This window comes from Centropristis striata, chromosome 17 (assembly GCF_030273125.1).
Source record: "Centropristis striata isolate RG_2023a ecotype Rhode Island chromosome 17, C.striata_1.0, whole genome shotgun sequence".
Taxonomy (NCBI): Eukaryota; Metazoa; Chordata; class Actinopteri; order Perciformes; family Serranidae; genus Centropristis; species Centropristis striata.
In genome coordinates, this window is record NC_081533.1 from 3,914,248 (window position 1) to 3,934,582 (window position 20,335).

At 40.6% G+C, this 20,335-nt stretch overlaps 1 protein-coding gene across 1 annotated transcript in view; it reads right to left on the reverse strand.

The window, feature by feature from the left end:
- The window catches only part of LOC131989470 (uncharacterized), a 299,290-nt gene that overhangs the window by 99,311 nt on the left and 179,644 nt on the right, over positions 1-20,335 (reverse strand). The window contains exons 4-5 of the mRNA XM_059354702.1: positions 17,506-18,044; positions 9,703-9,712 (exon numbers count right to left, since the gene is read on the reverse strand). Coding sequence (XP_059210685.1) covers positions 9,703-9,712; positions 17,506-18,044 — 549 coding nt within the window. The remainder of the gene's footprint in view (positions 1-9,702; positions 9,713-17,505; positions 18,045-20,335) is intronic.

Genomic DNA, 20,335 nt, shown 5'->3' on the forward strand with positions numbered 1-20,335 from the left:
TTTACAAAACTATCAAAATGCAATGCAGATGTGCAACGACAATCAGCAAGAATATAATTTTTCTAAATGCTTGTCAGTGCCATCAGGTATGAAGCCAGTTTCCACTCCAATGGAGCCTTCAGCAGCATCCAGTTCACACGTGGATCTGGCTTTACTGCCGTCTTCGTCTGGGAGTCAGACCTCCAGCGGGAGACGGAGAACCTCACAGATCCAAATTGTCTGCGACTGCAGGACCAACAGCTCAGCGCCTATGGCGTCATATTTGAGTCAAAAGTCGCGCGAGTGATAACACATCTGCACGCGCATTTATTTCGTGTCACGCGTGCAGATTTCAACTGCCGCGTGCACTTTTTGGATCTTTGCGCACATATTCAGCAACAGAGCGAAGCAGATTCTCCTCCGTGCTCGCTCGCGGTGGAGCTCTGCTCGTGCGGAGCGAGGACTTTTGACACATTGGGGGCGGTTGAAATCTGCACGCGTGACACGAAATAAATGCACGTGCAGATGTGTTATCGCTCACGCGACTTTTGACTCAAATATGACGCCATAAGTGCCTACTTGCACAGACAGGCCCCCCAATGTCTTCCTTGGTTCCCCACTGTAAAAAAGCCGACTTGTATTTTTTTGGCCTAAAACAGTGATTTAAGTTGGTTAAACTTGGAAATATAAATTATTGACATTTAGGGTATTAATGTAAGTTAGCACAACAAAGGAAGCCAGTTGTCTGCTCAAAAACAACTTGGTGAGTTGTTGGTACTTATATCTTTAAGGTGGGGTTCAAAACAAGGGACAATAGTTCTGCTAACTCTATTTCTTTGTTGTGAAATGCGGGAAAGCCAACTTTCCGAGTTGTGGCTGTGCTGTGCTGCCTGAGCTGGAGTCCACACAGGTAGTCAACCCTTAATTAAATTAATTAAAATGATGCGGGAATTTTATTCTGAGTTGTGTTGTGCAGTGTCGTACGTCGTTTGTTGGAGAAACCTACACATTTTCAACATTTAAACACAAACAGGTTTTCGGTCATTAGTGAAAGCTAGCGGCTAACTGATGCTAGCTGCGCTGCTTGTTACAGCTACAAGAGTAGCCATTAGCGTATCAATGCTAACTCAAAATTGTGGTCGCAACATTAGCTGACATTTCATAGCGGCGTTACAATCGTGCCAATTCAGCACATTGCAGAAGTTAGCAGAAGTAAGGATTAAAAGTTATTACAATGTTAAATTATAAGTTAGTTCAACTTACAGTTGAGTTGACAAAAACCTGAATTCAGAGTTGCGCAAACTCAAAAACAAAACTTAAAATATTTAGTTTAATTATCCAACTTAAAATGTTATTGAAGTTCGTTGCCTTGAAATTTTGAGTTCACCCAACTTTTCTTTTTTTTTACAGTGTGCTTTGTTTCATTTATCCTTTGCTTATATCTTGAGGAATCACTGATTTTCAATGAGAACACAGAAAATCATTTGTTTATTGACCCATCCCATTAGTTGTTGCTGAGAAATGGGAACACAATTGCTGTAAAATGCTTTGATGGAAATCAGCTTTCGCAGAAACATTTTGTTCCTCTTTTACAATGTGAGAATCTGGTAGAACACTTTGAGTACACAGCAATTTGTTTAGTACGAAAATAAAACAAAACAGGAAGCATATGGGAGAAATCTCCAGTTCACTTCACAATTCAGACTAATAACCCTTCTCAGAATAACCAGCACATGAGGAAGCTTTAACTGAGCCATAGGAAAAGAAAAAACCTGAGGCATCTCTTTTTAAGAGAAATGAAAGTATATGCATACTGACCGAAGCAACATGGATTCAGAGAATTGTGTTTGAGACATGAGGGACGTGAGAATAGGTTTCGGTAACACTTTCTATGAAGACTACATCTATAGTGCATTATGAGCGCATTCATAGTGAATTATAATGCTCATTATAATCAATCATAATGCATTATGACTGCATTCATAAACACATATAAAGCTTCATGATGCACTATATCAACAGTTATAAATATATAAATATATAGCTTATAATGACTTATAAATCCAAGTGTCTTATGAGTGCTCTTGACTGGTTATAAACTACAGGCTGACTGATGAGGCTTATAATACATTACAACTACTCATACCCGTCTATACAAACACCTCAACAATCAATTGTTATAAGGACTCATAGGACGCCATAAGTATAAATAAATGATCAATGTATGCTTTAAGTAAAGTGAGGTTCATATAGACGCATCTATAATGCAGTATTGCTTATCATGATGTTTCATTGTTGGCGTTAAGTAAAGTGTAACACATTTTCATTAGCTATACTGCATTATAGATACATATATACATTTTAGACTGTCCTCCACCGCCAATCTTGCTGACGTAGTAGTGATTGACGTTGATGCAGAGTTTAAATGGCAGATGTCACACTTTCACCAGGAGAACGGGGTTTGTGTCCCGTTTGAAAACAAAAGTAAACAACTTTTTACGTAAGTAATTCACTGTCTAAAAACATGCAGTTTAGGTTTAATTGGTGACTAAATTGCTCGTAGAAGTGAATGGCAGGGTGATTGGTTGTCTGCCCTGTCATAATCTGGAGACTTGTCCTTTCTTTTACCCAATGTCAGGTGGGATCGGAGCCCCCTGCTACCTGAGTTAAGGAAAATGAATGAATGAAAATAGAAAACAGCAGTCGCATCATTTATGTGTTGAACAAAGTTAGAGAGATGCGAAAAGTCTGTGTCAAAATTGTACAAGAAGAAAAACTTCTGTTTAGTTTTAGAAACAATTTCATAAATAAATAACAGCAATAACAAAATAAAGTGTTGTAGTGTTTAGTCCTCCAGATTTTATACATCTAAAATATAATTGGATCTCAACGAATGATTGCTAAACTATCTTGATGTCACATTAGAACAGATATAATAATAAATAGTGCATATATACATTTAATTTTCTAAAACTTTAAGAAAACCCTAGAGGTTGTCTCTCGTTGTTTCTTTGGTTATGACTTTATTACCTGGCAGTAATAAAACCATATAAGTACGCTGCAACATATAAAATCATTACACCAGCTCTGAAACCTCCCACTCCACCACAGAGAACCAGTAGAACTGCTGCTAGTAACACTGTCAGTCCACTGAAGAGAAAATAATCTCCCCGAGCCTCTGGTTGTGGTCTCACTGTCGCTCTCTGAGGTTTGGGCTCATCAGCAGCTGCTGGAAAGGACAGAAAATAAACTCAGCGGGTTGGAGGAGAGGAAACCTTTTTTTAATTGAAAAGAATAAATATATTCGTATTCTAAGTCAGTGATTGAAAGCCAGTCTGTCTCATCTAATCCAGCCTCATAGTGCTGCAGTGTTTTTACTGAGTAAAAGAATCAAACATCTGCAACTTTCATTTATCAAATACTTTTACTGAATCAACTTACCAGTGACGTTGGGATGCCATTCGAAATTTGTTCTCCCATTGAGGTCTTCACACACATAAAGTCCAGAGTCATTGATCCTGAGTCTGGACACATGAAGTCTGAGTCGTCCTTCTCTGAGGACGTCTTTGTCAAACTGGACTCGTCCTGCAAACTGTTGATCCTGAGACTCTGAGACCTCAACACCTTCATGTAGATGAAACAGGACTAAAGGTCTGAGTTCAGCTAACAGCTGGCAGAAGATAAAAAGGCGTTTGGTTGAAGCTTCAGGTTTGGTGGTGAAGGTCCACTCCAGTGTGATGTTCTGGTTCTCCTCTGCCTGATAGGAGCTCTGAGTCACATTCACTACAAATGTTCCTGCTGAGGAGACAGAGAGGGAAAGTGAGGAGCAGACAGACTTTCTTCTTCTTTGTGGATAATAAAGTGAAGGAGTCAACTAACCAGAGACACAGGAGGTCAGGCTGAGGAGCAGCAGGATGCTGCAGATAATCTTCTCCCTGTGAGAGGAGACAGAGGTGAAGAGTCACACACACATGAGCTCAAAGTTCACACATTACAGGTGTCATGTGACACATATTTATCTGTTAAATTAGAATAATAGATCAGTTGTGAGATGTGTGCATGCAGGTAATGTGATGAAATGCAGGTGAATAAGATGAAAGTAACTAAGAAACAAAAGCAACTAAACCAAACAAAGACAGTGACTGTGGCGGAGAGAGAGAGAGAGAGAGAGGGAGAGAGAGGGAGAGAGAGAGAGAGAGAGAGAGAGGGAGAGAGAGAGAGAGAGAGAGAGAGAGAGAGAGATTTTTGATTTTTCAAACCACCTTTATTTGCTTGTCACAGAATAACTAAATCAAAACAGACAAAACAGGTAAATAAAAATAAAGTAAAATAAAAAAATAAAAAATAAAAAACAAAATAAATTAAGTTAGATTCAGTTGAAAATAGTTCCAAACAGCAGCTCATCGTTCTCTACAGAACACAACACGTGTTCAAGGCACCAAACATTCTTAAACTCACCCACATTCTTGGACAAACTGTAAAAACTGAAATCAGTTTTCAGTCTTGCCTTCAACATGCGAAGAAAAATCACACTCACATCACAATCCATCAAGTCATTCATTTTGTTTTTCCTGCTCAGGTAAATGGCCAGCTTTGCCTGACCTAAGATGAAGTTGAGTAGCTGGCACTTCATTTTCCTTCTTTTGGAATACCTGAAGCCAAGAATGAATGTTTCATGTGAGAAAGTTTCACGGAAAGAGAGGAACAGCCAAGTCAACATTTGAAACAAAGAAAACAGTCGCGCACACTCCAGAAAACAGTGAAACACTGTTTCTCTGTGTGGGCAGAAAGGACACGTGTCCGGGACTGTTGGGTTCAACACAGAAACAAAAGAATTGACAGCCACGATCCCATGAAGAACCCTCCACTGCAGATCTCCAGTTCTTTTGGTGAGTGGAGGCTTGTACAGAGCTCTCCACTCAGGCCTCCGAGCCTCCGTCAGAGAGAAGTGAGCCCTCCACGGGGTGTCAGCCCCAACACTCAACTTCTTCTGATTCAGAACTTTTACAGATAAATAGTACATTTCCTTACCCGTCATTGTGCTCAGTGCATTGTTACTGGCATGATTCATTTTCAACAAAAAACCAACATTACATGTGAACACAGGAACAAGTCTGACATCAGGGAAAGGATCCCTGTCCTGGGCTTGGACCTGCCCCTGGCTGTATGCAGTGATAAGAAGCAGTTCAGAGTCAGTTAGCTGCTGCTTCCAGCCTCGCAGCAGGCCACTCACCACCCTGACAGACCTGGTCCCCATATGTGAGGCCAGACCTGCAGCTTCATCCAAACCAGGACCACAAACCTCCACCAGCCGGCCCAGTGTGACACAGTTAGCCTCACACAGTTTCTGGAGCAGGGACGGCCCTGCTTCGCTCCTGAGACGAGTCCCATGGACCACAGGCTCTTTGAGGAGCCAGAACAGTGAGTCACAGTTTTTTGTTCTTTCTTTGTGGAACAGTCCCCACACTTTAAAAAGCCCTTTGTAAAATCCTGGGAAATTGTTCAGTTTACATCCATTTAAATCCATTAAGAAAAGAGGTTCGGCAAGACCCAGCGCACCACTCCGCTCCAGAATGGCTCGAGCCACAGGTCTCCAGACCAGATCAGCAGGTCCAGTCAGGAGTCTTCTGATGAACTGGAGCCTGAAAGCAGCTCCCCTGCTCGCCAAGTGGACGAGTCCTAGTCCCCCTTCCTCCTTGGGCAGGAACAGGACGCTCTGAGGGACCCAGTGCAGACGATCCCAGAAGAAATCCACCAGAACAGACTGCACCCGGGACAGCAGGTTGGATGGAGGGTCCAGGCACGCCAGCCGGTGCCACAGCATGGAGGACACCAGGTTGTTGATGACCAGGATCCGACCTTTAAAAGACATTTTCGGCAGAACCCATCTCCACTTCTTAAGCCTACCTTCAACCCTTTCTACCAGATTGTCCCAGTTCTTATTGGCTTCTTCACCAAGGTGGACCCCAAGATATTTAAAACCACCCCTTCTCCACACCAACCCTCCTGGTAAAACCAGCTTCCTGCTCAGCCCAACACCAACTGCTAAAGCCTCACTCTTACCCCAGTTGACCTTAGCAGAGGATAACTTACCAAAGCTCACAACAGCTTCATTTAACACATTTATATCGTCTTGTTTTTTAACAAAGACAATGACATCATCTGCATAAGCAGAAAGTTTAAAACATTTTTTAAAACCCGGAAAAGAGACACCAGATAAGGATTTTCTGAGCTTGTGCAGAAGAGGCTCTAGGGCTAAAGAATACAGCATGCCAGACAGGGAGCAGCCCTGTCTGACGCCCCTCTGGACGCTGAACGGAGCACTCAAACCACCGTTAATCTTTAGTACACTCTCAATGTCACAGTACAAGACCTGGATCTGGGCTATGAGACCAGGGCTGAACCCAAAAGCTTGTAGCGTCTGCCACAAGTATTTGTGTTCAACCCGGTCAAAAGCCTTTTCTTGATCTAGAGAAATCAGACCAAGCTCACAACCCAATGAACCAGAGAGGTCCAAAATGTCCCGAATCAGAATAATGTTGTCAGATATCAACCTGCTGGGTACACAGTAGCTCTGGTCGACATGAATTACATGCTCCATCACTTTCCTCAGCCTGGTAGCCAACACTTTAGAAAACAGTTTATAATCAGTACAGAGCAAAGATACAGGACGCCAGTTTTTAATGTTTTGAAGGTCCCCCTTCTTAGGCAGCAGGGTGAGGACAGCCCTCCTGCAGCTTAGGGGCAGCCGCCCCCGTCTTCAGACTGTCCCTGAGGACACACAGCAAGTCTTCACCTATCACAGGCCAGAAAGTCTTATAGAAGTCAGCAGGGAGACCATCGATCCCTGGAGCCTTGCCGCTCTGCAGGCTCTGCAGGGCCGCCTGCAGCTCCTCAGCAGAGAGCTCAGCCTCCAACTTCAAATTGTCCTCCTCTGAGACCTGAGGAAGACCCTCATAGAAGGACAGCGCCACCTCTGGCTCCTCCTGGAAAACAGTCCTGTACAGTTCCTGATAAAATGCAGAAGCACTCTGCCGGATCTCTGCAGAGTCCTGCAGCAGCTGACCGGTGTCAGAGCGCAGAGAGTGCCTCAGCCTCCTCTGACCGTTCTTCTGCTCCAGGCTGAAGAAAAAGTGAGAGGGAGCATCCATTTGAGCTATGCTCTGGAAACGAGAGCGGACCAGAGCACCCTGAGCAGAGAAACCCAGCAGGTCAGACAGAGCTGATCTTTTACTTTTGAGAACCTGAATATGTTCTCGTTCTCCTGTGGAGTCTGCTAGTTCCTGCAGCTCCACCACTTCTCTCTCCAGAGCTCTCATAGACCGGGCCATGTCCTTAGTGACACTGAGAGTGTATTGTAGACAAAGCTGTTTAATTTTTACCTTGCCTACATCCCACCACTGCTGCACAGAGCTGTATTCAGACTTTGTCCTTCTGTACTGTCTCCAGAAAAAAATAAAAGCATTTTTAAAACCATGATCAGATAAAAGAGTGATGTTAAAATGCCAGTATGCACTCTTACACCTGACATCTTTAATAAATACAGAACACTGTACAATAGAATGGTCAGAAAAACCTACAGGACAAATTACACAACTTTTAACCACACTCAAATGATGCTTGAAGCAGTACACTCTATCTAACCTGGCCAAAGACAACAGGTTATCCTTGGTGTGGACCCAGGTAAACTGCCGCTGCTCTTTATGAAAGTGTCTCCAGACATCACACAGTTCAAACTGTTCAATAAGTTTCAGGAGGCAGGAGGTCGAGGCAGCGTGTGGCTCCTGATGGTTCCTGTCTAACAAAGGCTGCTCCGTACAATTGAAATCACCTCCAAGAAACAAAAACTCATCACTTTCACATTTACTCAGGACATTTATGAGGACGTCCAAGAAAACGATCCTTTCCAATCCCACAGTTGGAGCATATACATTTATGAACACCATTTTAATTTTTTCAAACACAGTATTTAATTTTAACAAGCGACCTGGTACTATTTCTTCCACAGTACAGGAGAAAGGTAAGAGGTCTCTGGAGAAGAGAATAGCCACCCCCCCACTGTTACTGCTCTTGTGACTGAGGAAAGCCTCCCCACTCCATTCCTTCTTCCAATCACACTCATTGTCAGGAGTACTGTGGGTTTCCTGCAGAAACATCACATTCAACTTTTTATTTTTTATGAGAGTAAACAGAGAAGCTCTCTTGGCCTCCTCACGAGCACCATTAATATTTAAAGATCCCAGCTTTATGTCACCCATTTTGAAAGTAAAGCTGCATCTTAATAAAGACAAAAGAAAGAAAAAAAGGAAAAAAAGACATTTATACATCGTTGGCTAATTGTGCTCTAACCTTCAGTAACATTTTCTTCAGTCTGAATATCTCTGGATCAGTGAAAGGAGCCGGCTCTATGTCAGCTGAATTTTTCATGAGATATCTGACAGAGTCATGAAAAAGCTGTAAGTCAGGGAAATACTCCTCGATCTTTACTGCCCTCATCCCCTTTGTTTGTTTGAGGAAGGTTCGGACCCTCTGGACTGAGTACCCACTCTGCATCTCAACCTGCATGTCATTTTCCTCACCGTCACTCTCCTGTGTCTGCTGGCTGTCACTCTGAGTGTAACTGGACTGGGAAAGCACCTTCTGCTCTTTCTTTGACATTTTCTTATTATTTTCATCATTATCATTAACTTTTGTATCTGTACTTTTCCTTTTCACAGACAACTTTAACACATCTTCATCCAACACATTTTCCTCAAAGTCCAACACAGACTCAGCCACTCTGGTTGCAGTCTGGCCGACCTTCTCCTTCAGCTCAGCCTCCCCACTGACCTCCTGCTGAGTCAGAAGGATTCCTGCAGCTTCAGTCTGCACATTTAAATCATCATGTTCACTGTCCGCCCTGCTTCCACCCGCCTCCATGTCTGTCTGTATGTCTGTGTGTGTGTCTGTGTGTGTGTGTGGTGTGTCAGTGTGTGTGTCTGTGTGTGTGTTTGGTGTGTCAGTGTGTGTGTCTGTGTGTGTGTGTGTCTGTGCTGCAGGCTGACCGTCAGCTCTGACGGGAGTCTCTGCTGCAGGCGGAGCAGCCTGATGGTCTCCCTCTCTCTGCGGACATGAGCGGACCAGGTGTCCCTCTGCCCCACATCCAAAACATTTAAGTGTGTCTGTTGTCACATGGATAGTGTACGAAAAATCATCGAGCCGGAAACTGAAAACTAAATTCAGATCCTCATTGTTCTTCATGACCATAAACACTTGCCGTCTGAAAGACACGACGTGCTTCAGATGAGGAGATTTACAACCGAGGGGGATCATTTTAATGGGGGACACTAACTGACCGTGTCGGGCCAGCTCTTTGGTCAACAGCTCATTTTTTAGGAAGGGGGGTACATTTGAAATAATTACTTTTTTTGCGGGACTGACGAGAGACAGAACCGGCGTCAGTGATCCGCGAATCACTACTCCCTCTTCAATCAGCTGATTCACTTTCTCCGTGCTGTCCAGAAAGATGACGACAGCACTATTTATCCGTGAAGCAGATTTAATACTTTCACAGCCAACAACAGCTCCCACAGCCAAACTACACTCCTCCACTGAAACACCAGCAGCCGGAGAAAGCTTGACTGCGTGTCGGCGAGTCAACTTCTCCAAACCGGAGACTCCACGCACAGTCATGCCGGGCATGGCTGCGGCGGCAGCCGCCACACAAACAAACAAACAAACAACCAAACAACGGCTCAAAAACACCACAGCAACAGATTCAATGAAAGAGAAGTGATGCACAAATACATCAAGAAACTCCCAGTGGAGGAAAAACAAGCAAAAAGAGTTTGAAAAACTTACACACGCTACAATCGCTCTCCGACACACTCACCCAGCCACTCTCAGCACGCACTCAGAGAGAGAGAGAGAGAGAGAGAGAGAGAGAGAGAGAGAGAGAGGGAGAGAGAGAGGGAGAGAGAGCACTAAATCTGGGGGAAATGATCTTGCTGCATGGAGAGAAAATTTCACTTCACAAGATTTATTACATTAAGATTATTAAATCTAGAAATAAGCATGTTGAACGCTTAAAGTAAGAAATTGACTCTTAAAACAAGATAGATTATCTAACACTTCTAAAGAACCAAATAATCATCAGGTCACTCTGCTCGGGCCAGTTCATTGCTGGTTGCAGCTTTAATTTATCTTGTTTTAAGAGTTAATTTCTTATTTTAAGTGTTCAACATGCTTATTTCTAGATCTAGTCATCTTAATTTAAGAAATCTTGTGAAGGTAAATTATCTGTCCATGCAGCAAGATCATTTCCCTCAGACTTACTGTTTTTATCTGGTTTTTAGACCAAACACCTTTTTTGCAGTGCACAGCTGAGACAGAGGAAACATGACACATACTTATTACAATGAGCAAAGATACAGCAGTGTGTTTCTGACACTAGATGGCGCCAGTTTCCAACTGAGAAAGAGGAAATATGAAGCTGGAGGACGGTGACTCAAAGCTGCAGACTATAAACGGACTGACTTCTTCAACATGAACTCACTTTCTACAGACGGTTTAGAGGCAGATCTCAATTCTTCTACCTTGTGTTACTTCCCATTAGATCATATCTTTAATATAAATGTTGTATAAAATATGAGACAAATCTAGACTCAGCTTGTATCCATTCTCCATGATCTGTGTTTGTTATTCTACATGACAGAGCAGCCTGTTAAACATATACTCGGTCTAAAAAAAGATATTGGCATCAGCCCCCCTCTCTCTCAGGCTGCAGCAGCTCTGCTCTCTCAGTTTCCTCTCTGGTTATGAAGTGAACTTCCTCGTCAGTTTTGGTTCCCAGTTCAACTTAAAGTCATCAAATCTTTCTGCAGCGACATTAAACATCATAAACTAGAGACAGCTGCAGTTTTCAGAGCAGTGCATGATGGGAAGGTTATTTCTCTGTGACAGAGAGAGATCCGGAGCTGAAGGGAGACATGCAGGAAAGGACTCGGAGCCGGATCCGATCCCGGACCGCCGGCTTACAAGGACGAAGCCTCATGTGGTCTGAGCTTTAATAATTCAGGGAGATAAAACAGTAACAAACATTGAGTGTGATTCTCAGTTTGTCTTGTATTTCTGTCAACATCAGCTGTTGAACTTTTAGCTCATTGACCAACACTTGAACTCATTCTCTGCTTACTAAATACACTCAGACTGTTTCTTTTTTATTAATGAGATATCTTAATTTAAACCTCCTCCAGGGTTTGATCTGAAAGCTTTGTTGTCGACATCAGTTTAAAGCCTCTTTTCTTGTAGGAAGAAATAAACAAATCATTCAGTTCAACAGTCAGTTAGTGCAGCAAATTAATTTAATAAAATCCTTCAGCAGCTCAAAAATGATGCAGAATTGAAAAGAAAAATTTTTAATTATTTGAGTTTGTTTAAAAAAATACAAATTTTCCAGCAACTTTGGATTTGACACTAAAAGTTTTTATTTATCATTTTATAGAAACACATAAACATCAATTCACCAGTTGAGGAAGCAGAGAGTCTCTAAACATGTCAGCAGCTGGAACAGAGGCTGCAAGAAAACACAAAACAACCAGACATCTAAAACGCTGATGTAATTCACTTCTCACAGTATTTACTCTGCTCATCAGCCAGGAAAACAAGTCTGAGCCCGACTGCCAGGTGAAATCCCAGTCACGTTCAGTCAAAATGTGCAACAGAGTGGCCTGTTGTGCAGGTATAAGGCACAGGTTAACTTTCTGCAGCTTGACATTCAAGTATTGGCAGTGTGGAAAATGATGGTGCACAGTTTAGTTGTCAGGTCCCCCATAACAACAGTAAAACAAGGAGGAAGAAGTTATGAGAGGAACATTTGATGCTGATGTGATTCACTTTTCACTGTTAGAATGTGTTTGCTCTGCTCGCAGCTCAGCAGCCAGCCACTGACTGCTACCGGCAGCCTGCCAGCCTTTTCAAGGTTTAGGCAGTTAGTCTGCAGCAAACCTTAACCACACAGGATGCGTTGGCAAACAACCCTGTAACTACACCGGTCCAACGAAATGAATGGCCATGACTCACACAGATGTCTCAAAGCTTTATTTTCATCTGGTGTATCTTCAGCAGACACCGTGAAAACTACAATAAATAAAGACATACAAGTTTGAAAACACATGCAACTCCCCCTCACTGTTAATTATCATTGTAAACATATAAACAGAAAGTTACAGTGTGCGCCACTTGGACCACATGTAGAATTGTTGCTCTACTGCTCTGACCCATAATGCAACTGAACCATAACAAAACTGACCCGGCCTCACATTTCCACCTCACATTTCCCACAATGCCAACAAATCAGACCCTTATATTTCACAATAAAAGTCCCTCAAAAGGAAATACATTTAACCAAACATTTTATAAGACATATTAATAAACCATCTCATTTATTGTATTTTAATCACCTTTTAATAACCTTAGGAACCTGAATGACCATGAATATGTATAAAACAAAAACAAGCACATATAAATATATATAAATATAAATCTAGTAATTTCCAGAACCAATTAGTGGGTATCTGTAACTCTCAGATTAAATCTGATACTTTGAACTCTCTGATCAGGTAGGTGTTATTTCCACTGAACTCATTTTACTTGTTCTCTACAAGTACAACTACTTTATGAATAGGACGTTCAAGAATGGATGTGGCATTAACTCGTTGACCATCCTTATTGAGCCTTCGATTTCCTGTCTGTAAAGTCACCTTTCTCACTAGTCCATCTTCATCTTCACAAACATTTAGTACTTGTCCAAGTTTCCACACATTGCGAGGAATCTCCTCCTCCTTTACAATGACAATATCTCTATTGATCAGCTCTAACTTATTGTTTTTTTTTTTTTTTTTTTGTATTTGAAAACTGATTCTGAATCTAGAATAAAGTGATTTTGAGGAAATATCACCGTGTTTAAGCTTTGTTTTGGTATGTTTTTCTACCGAAAGGTAAAACTTCAACAATAATGTACAATTTCTTTCTATGATAAATTACGGATTTTTGGCGATTTTGTCATGATTTCTCTCGTCTGGTCTGGAAGCATCAAAGTTGTTGTTATTGATATCTGCTGATGTGTTCTGACTTACAGTTTGATGACCTGCCAGACAACTATTCTGTCCGTGGTAGAACATTTAATTTGTTCAAGTTGTTGATTAAAATGTTTCCTCTACTTCACCTGGTGGACTGTAACTTTTATCAAATCCACCTCTGAAGCAGAAAGCTTGTTTTTTACGCAGAAAGTAACTTTAACAAAGAGTGAACAGAGCTGCTGCTGTCAGTCCCAGTCCACAGTAGAGGAGCATCCTTCCTCCACTCTCTGGTTGTGCTCCACTTCCTGTTGGAGGAGGATCTGTTCCCTGACTTGGTGTGTTTGGTGTCTCAGGAGTGATGGCTCCAGTTTATCATGTGGAGTTTAACCTCTGGAGCCGTCTAGTGAAAGCAAAGTGTGGTGTCAGGAAACATGTTTCAGCAGGAGGAACCCTGAGGAACCTGCAGGCTGCTGTCACACTATGAACCATTTCATGTAACTTTACACTTTTACTCCACTACATTTAGCTGACAGCTTTAGTTACTTTGAGGTCAAAATTCAACATGAAAAACATGATCAATATAAAGTCATTTTTCATTTTTATATACATTTAACCACATTAACTGGATATTAATATATAAAAATAAAAATAAAAATACCTGGACAACACAAACATTCTTCTTCCATAAATACACCAGTAATAATAATAAAACAACAATATTTGGAATATATAAAACAATCTTTCTGCATATTTACTGCAGTAAAGTAATCTGATTACTTCTTCCACCACTAACATGAATATAATAAATATCACTCTGAGTTCCTTTAAAAACACATTGTGGCTCCATGATAACAGGCTCCATGCAACAGAACATGAGCATCAAAAACTTCCTCATGTTGTTGTTAAAACATAAAGAAAAGCTGTCAGATTGATTCAAGTGTTGAAATGTCTCTTTACTGACAGAATAAAACACATTATTATCTGTTAAATATCACCACATACTAAATCTTTACAGTAGGATTCATATAATTAAAAAAGAAAATATATTCTTACATTGCCTTGTGTTGAAGTTTGCACGTCCTCTGGTCCAAGTTCAGAATCCTTAAAACAATAAAACACTGAGGAAGAAGTTATCAGAGGATCATTTCATGCTGGAGTGATTCACTTCTGACAGTAAGAATATCTCCATGTGTCTGTTCTGCATCATCACGATCATAAGACAGAGTGAAAGATTTATACTCCACGACTCAGTGAAGAATCCTTGTTGATACATAGAGGTAGTTTACTGAAGCATGGAGTCTGTACTTCTTTACAATATGAGTTTTACTTACTTTGTTCTTTATATGTCACTTTATACTTATAATCCACTACATTTTAGCATGTCGATTTTTGTCAAAAATGGCAAAATGTATGTATTAGAGCATAATATGGCCAGAAGTGACAGAAAAACACAATTTATGGGATGTTCAAAATGAATAAAAATACTACTTTTGTCAAAAATTGTACAATTTTAAAATGCTTTAAATTGCCCAATTATTGTCTGTTGATACATATTAGAGCAAAATAGCGCCAGAAATGACAGAAAAACACATTTCATGGAATGTTGAAAAAAATGGGGGGTGGGGGGTGGGGGGGGCTTTACTATCGCATGTTGTTTTTTGTCAAAAATGGTCATATTTCATAATGACGAAAAATGCTTAAAATGACTGTGTTATAGTCTGTTGATACATGTAACAGGGTGGCTTTTTCATAAATCACAAAAAAAAACCCACCATATTTTGGGATCTACAAAATTTTACAAAAAAAGTCATACTATAGCATGTCTCATTTTTTTGTGAAAATTCATACAAATTTTAAATGTCCTGATACTCTCAAAAATGGTCTTATTATAGTCTGTTGGTACATGCAGTGGGTTGGTTTTCCAGATTAACAGAAAAACAAAAATAATCATTTATCATAAGTTGAAAAAGTAAAAAATGTGGTCATTCTGTTGTTTTTCCAAAAAATGCATAAAAGAGATTTAAAATAGCTTGTTGGTCGTACTAAATGTATAATACGTCCAAAACTACTGTAAAATAGGACAGTTATAGCTCAGTGAGGTTTGAATCTTATGAATTTTGAGTCTTGTAAAATTCATAGTATACTGTCTCATTAAAAAGTAATTTTACATACTTTTGGATTGATTGATTGATTGATACTTCATTCATCCACATGGAAAAATTCAGATCTATAAGCTCCTGCATTGATCTGTCAGAACCAACCAGTGGGGCTGTTTGACTTCTTACTGTCCATGTTCAGCCTCAAAACTCACTGCAGCTCATAAGGATCAAACCTACAACCTTCTGTCTCCCTGAGTGATCTCCTCTGACACCCAGCTGCTGCTTTTGGTCCTATTTGACTTCTTCATTGTAGTGTTAGACTTTAAAAACTAACTTTCTGTCATGAGGTTTGAACCAACAACCTTCTGTCTTCTAGTCAGTCTGCTATCACACTGAGCTGACACACCTCAATACTTCGTTGGTCATAGTAAGAGCCTTAACGTCCAAAATTATATAAAATACAAACAAAATTCTTGTATGTCCAACAAAACAAAAAAAATAATTTTAATAGTACGTAGTTTTTTGTCAAAAATTGTGTTTTTTTTAAATGCCTAAAAATGCTTAAAATAACTTTATTATAGTCTGTTGATACAAATTAGAACATAGTTTGTCCAAAAATTACAGAAAAACACCATATTATGGGATCTCGAAAAATTGGACCCAAAAAAAAGTCATACATGTCATTTTTTGTCAAAAATTGTCAAATTTTAAAATGCCTAAAAATGCTTATAATATCATATCATATCATATCATGTCATTTGTCAAAAAAAAACACAATTTTGTTGGATGTCCAAAAATTGGATAAAAAAGTGATATGTCTATGCCTAGAAATGCTTAAATTACTTTATGATAGTCTTTTGATACATATTAGAGTGTAGTTTGTACAGAAATGTCAGAAAAACACCACATCATGGGATGTCCAAATATTAAAAATAAAACAAAAAAACTAGTAGTTTGATTACAGTTGACTGCTCCCCAACACTGATTATTCTATTGTTCACAGCTCAGCAGGGCAATGAGAAGGCTTCATAAAATGAAGAAAAAAAAAAAAAAAAAAGAATTCTGAAATTTAGAAAGTATGCATAATGCATGTTTTAGCCCCACGGAGCTCTTACATCCACATGTGGATTTATTCTGAGTCCTCCTCAAATGTGAGACAGTGAAGACACCTAGTGGTCATTTTCTTCCAACTCTGATCGAGTCACCTGTAATGACATACTCCAGAGTTGTTTCAATGTCAGTAGTGTTCAATATTCATATGTAGTATTTTGTGTTGCTGCGTGTTACACCAGTATGAGTCTAGGGTAAAGAGAATGTAACACGACGCCGGTGTACTCAGGCAAATACAGATATTTATTGATTAACAGCAAAATTAACAAAAAGTAACAAAAGGAGAACCTTCTTCAGGCTAATAAAGTGATACTAAGTGAGGCAATGAACAAAGGGCGGTGGGTGGCGCCAACTCATAAAACAAACAAACTATTCAAAAACACAATAAACAAAAGAACTCTGGCTATCTACGCTGATTTCTACACGAACAAAAGTACATAAGTGCAACCACCCATAAACTAGTGAGCCTAACAAATGGAATAATCTAAGTGTGGTGCGAAGAAATGTGGAAAAGAAAAACTAAACCTATTGCCCAATAAACAGTAACAATTCGAGTGCCTCGATTTCTATACACACACTGGCTCTCAAATGCCTTTTACAACGAGAGACACTTAACACAAGGCCATACAAAGACAAAGAAGGGGCGTCCACAGCCGCGCGAACTGCTCTTAAGGCTGAGCTGGAGGCAGGTGCGGCAGGTGATTGGACGCCAGACCAATAGAGCGGAAGAGGGCGGAGCCAGGGGAACACTGCGACCTGCTGCCGGCATTTGGCGGAGGCGTTACCCACCGGGGATTCCCTCTGACGGAGCCATTGACGTATGCTGCGGTCCTGAGGCACAAACAGAGCAAAACACACACAACGTACCCCAAGGACGTAACACTGCGTAAAAAATATTCTCTCTACTTACATATTTTTCACCTTCCTTTTCCTCACAGCTGTATTCTGTGTTTAACCCTAATTAGCACATATTAACATGCTAAAGTAAGATGGTAAAATGGTAATCCATATATCTGCTAAACATCAGAATGTTGTTATTGTGCTGTGATGAAAGTATGTCAAATGTTCAACTGCAGTGATGAGGCGGCGAACTTTAATCAGACAGCACAATGAGCAATCTATTTTTATTGAAGGCTTAAAACAATCTTATGATGTGGATATTAAAAAGAAAAAGGCTACTAATAATGCTCTAACAACTTTTTATTTTTCTAAAAAAAAACTAGCACACAGAGAAAGTTTCCCTGCCTTAGTCACACCACTAGGGTTTCTCTCCAGTGTGAACCCGTTGGTGAGTTTTAAGGTGAGAACTCTGAGTAAAGGTTTTCCCACATTGGTCACAGGGGTACGGCTTCTCTCCAGTGTGAATGCGTCGGTGGACTTCAAGATTACTCTGTTGAGCAAAGGACTTGTTACATTGGTCACAGCTGTATGGTTTCTCTCCAGTATGAACATGCTTGTGGACGCTCAAGGAACTCTGTGCAGCAAAGGACTTGTTACATTTGTCACAGCTGTATGGTTTCTCTCCAGTATGACCATTTGTGTGGGTCCTCCAGGCACTCTTTTGAGCAAAGGACTTGTTGCATTGGTCACAGCTGTAAGGTTTCTCTCCAGTATGGATGCGTTGGTGCATTCTCAGGCTCCGTATTTGACTGAAAGTGTTGCCACATTGGTCACAGCTGTAAGGTTTCTCTCCAGTATGGATGCGTTGATGCATTCTCAGGTTCTTTATTTGACGGAAAGTGTTGCCACATTGGTCACAGCTGTAAGGTCTCTCTCCAGTATGGATGCGGAAATGTACCTTTAAATATGCAGCGTTTTTGTAGGTTTTGTCACAGAGAAAACAGTGGCGACGTCTGAGTTCCTCTGTTTCTTCCTGTTTCAACAGACAGACAGAAAGAGAGACAGGGTGGTGAGATGCCATGGTGGAGTAAGCGATCTAAAACCAAAAATAATACTTAGAGCACGTCTGTACAACATAACCCATAAGTATTGGCCATCATTTTTTCGCTTTCTCACTTGTGGAGATGAAACACAACTTTTGATGAGGTAATTGTGCTGTTGAGAAATGCATTGAGGAAACCTTTAAAATTCAATTATCTGACTCCAACACGAAATCCTCACCTATTTCTCTGCGCCGATCGTTTGATGGGGAAGGATGAGCAGGAGACACCCGAGTCCTCAGTTTTACTTCATTTTATTACAATACGTCAAGAAATGTGCAGTTACAGAGTCTCTGGGTTCAATCTACACGTCCCTGACATCACATTAGGCTGGTCAGTTCGTGAGGTCTGGACCAAGCTACTTTCCCTTTAACCTTTTTTATATCCTAAAAAATGTAGGTAGAACTCTCCAGAAGTCGCCTCCTCGATCCGCTGATTTGTCAGTTTATTGCTTACGTGGACACGTCATGTCACCAAGCAGAGAAGACAGTTATCTTTCTGCTTCAGAACATCATGTCCGTGACCTGACCTATTAATAAAACTTTCACACAACCTCCTGCCTAGATATGACTTGCAGAGATATTATTGGTGACACAGAATTTGCAATATCCATGTAAAATATAAAACAAAAAACATATATTTTTGTGATTATGGAATCTTACTCTAAGTAGGACAGAGGAAGTTTAAGCAGATGCAGTAAATGTATTTAGTTTAATCACAGTTTAAAAACAATATTAGCACATGATCCTTGTATCAAAGCATATTGCATGCACAGAGAGGACACACACACACACACACACACACACACACACACATAGTGAATTATGCATGCATAGATAGTGACGTTTGTCACACAGAGACAGACAACAGTGACAGAATAAGAGACAGAATAACAGATTATTCTAACAATGCTTAAAACTACCAGTTACCATCATTAATGTTCAAAACAACAACAAAGAGCAGCAGAATTCAAAATGAGCCTTAATGAAGAAAAACAAACCCCCCAAGAAAGGTCTGTATTCTTTCCTCCATCAAATCACGTTTCAAACACATGCTTTTATGTTATGTTGTTTTCTTTTTTAATCAACTCTTTTTTATAATTTTCTGTCTTTGAATAATTGCATTAATTTTATCCTGATGCTGTCTGGTTCTTGTTCTTATGTTTTGCCTTTTGTTGTTATTTGCCTTCTGCTCTTTCTTTGCTTTGTCTGCCAGAGCTCTTTATAAACCCTACGTTGAAAGATGCAGTTTAAATAAAGTTGTTATTATTATTATCAATATTATTATACATACATAGACAAATACTGAAGAAATTCAGTAGCTAAATTCAGTATTCTGCATTTGGACAGCACAGGCCTCACACATTCCTGGACTGGCTCTGTCTGGGCTGGCTGCTTTTCTGGGCTGGTGTGGGGAGGGGGGCACATTGTTTATGGTGGTATCTTTGACAACTGGTGGGGGAGGTGTGGGGGTGAAAGAGGCAGGGGTCAGTGGGGGGAGGGGTGACAATGGAGAATCTTTTATAACAAGCACTATTCAACATGTGGGAAAAAGGAATTTATCTCACAGAGGATGGAAGTGTGGGGGAGATGGAGGCAGAAGCTGGTGGGGGAGGTGTGGGGTCTCCTTAGCCTCTTTCAGCCTGACCTGACCCCCTTCCCCCCCAATCTACTCCCACTGAACCGGACCAGTCAAAGAAACCTGATCATGACTCCCTCCACTCTGGAACAAAGACACACAGCTGCTTGACTTTTTAAAAACCTCCTCTGAATGCAATCTGCTACTTTGGAGCTGAAAGAAAATAAAAAGTATTAAATCAGTTGGACTCACTTCAAGATGAAGACTGGAGCCTGCTGGTCTACTGGGGACCTCCATGTGCTGCTTCTCCTCCTTCATTCTGCTCTGTTCTGCTCCTGCTCCTGGTCTCCACTGGGACTACATGCCCCGCCCCCCGCTGACTCCTATTGGCTGAGCCATGAAACGCTGTGCATCCAATCAGAGCAAACTATTTCTATTATATGTTCTTTTGGCTGTGATGTCCTAGTTTTTCTACATTTTTTTCTCATTATCGTTTTAAACTGAACTTGTCTTTACTTACCCGAATATTGTTAGAAAAATTGCATGAGGAAACCTTGAAAATTGATAATCT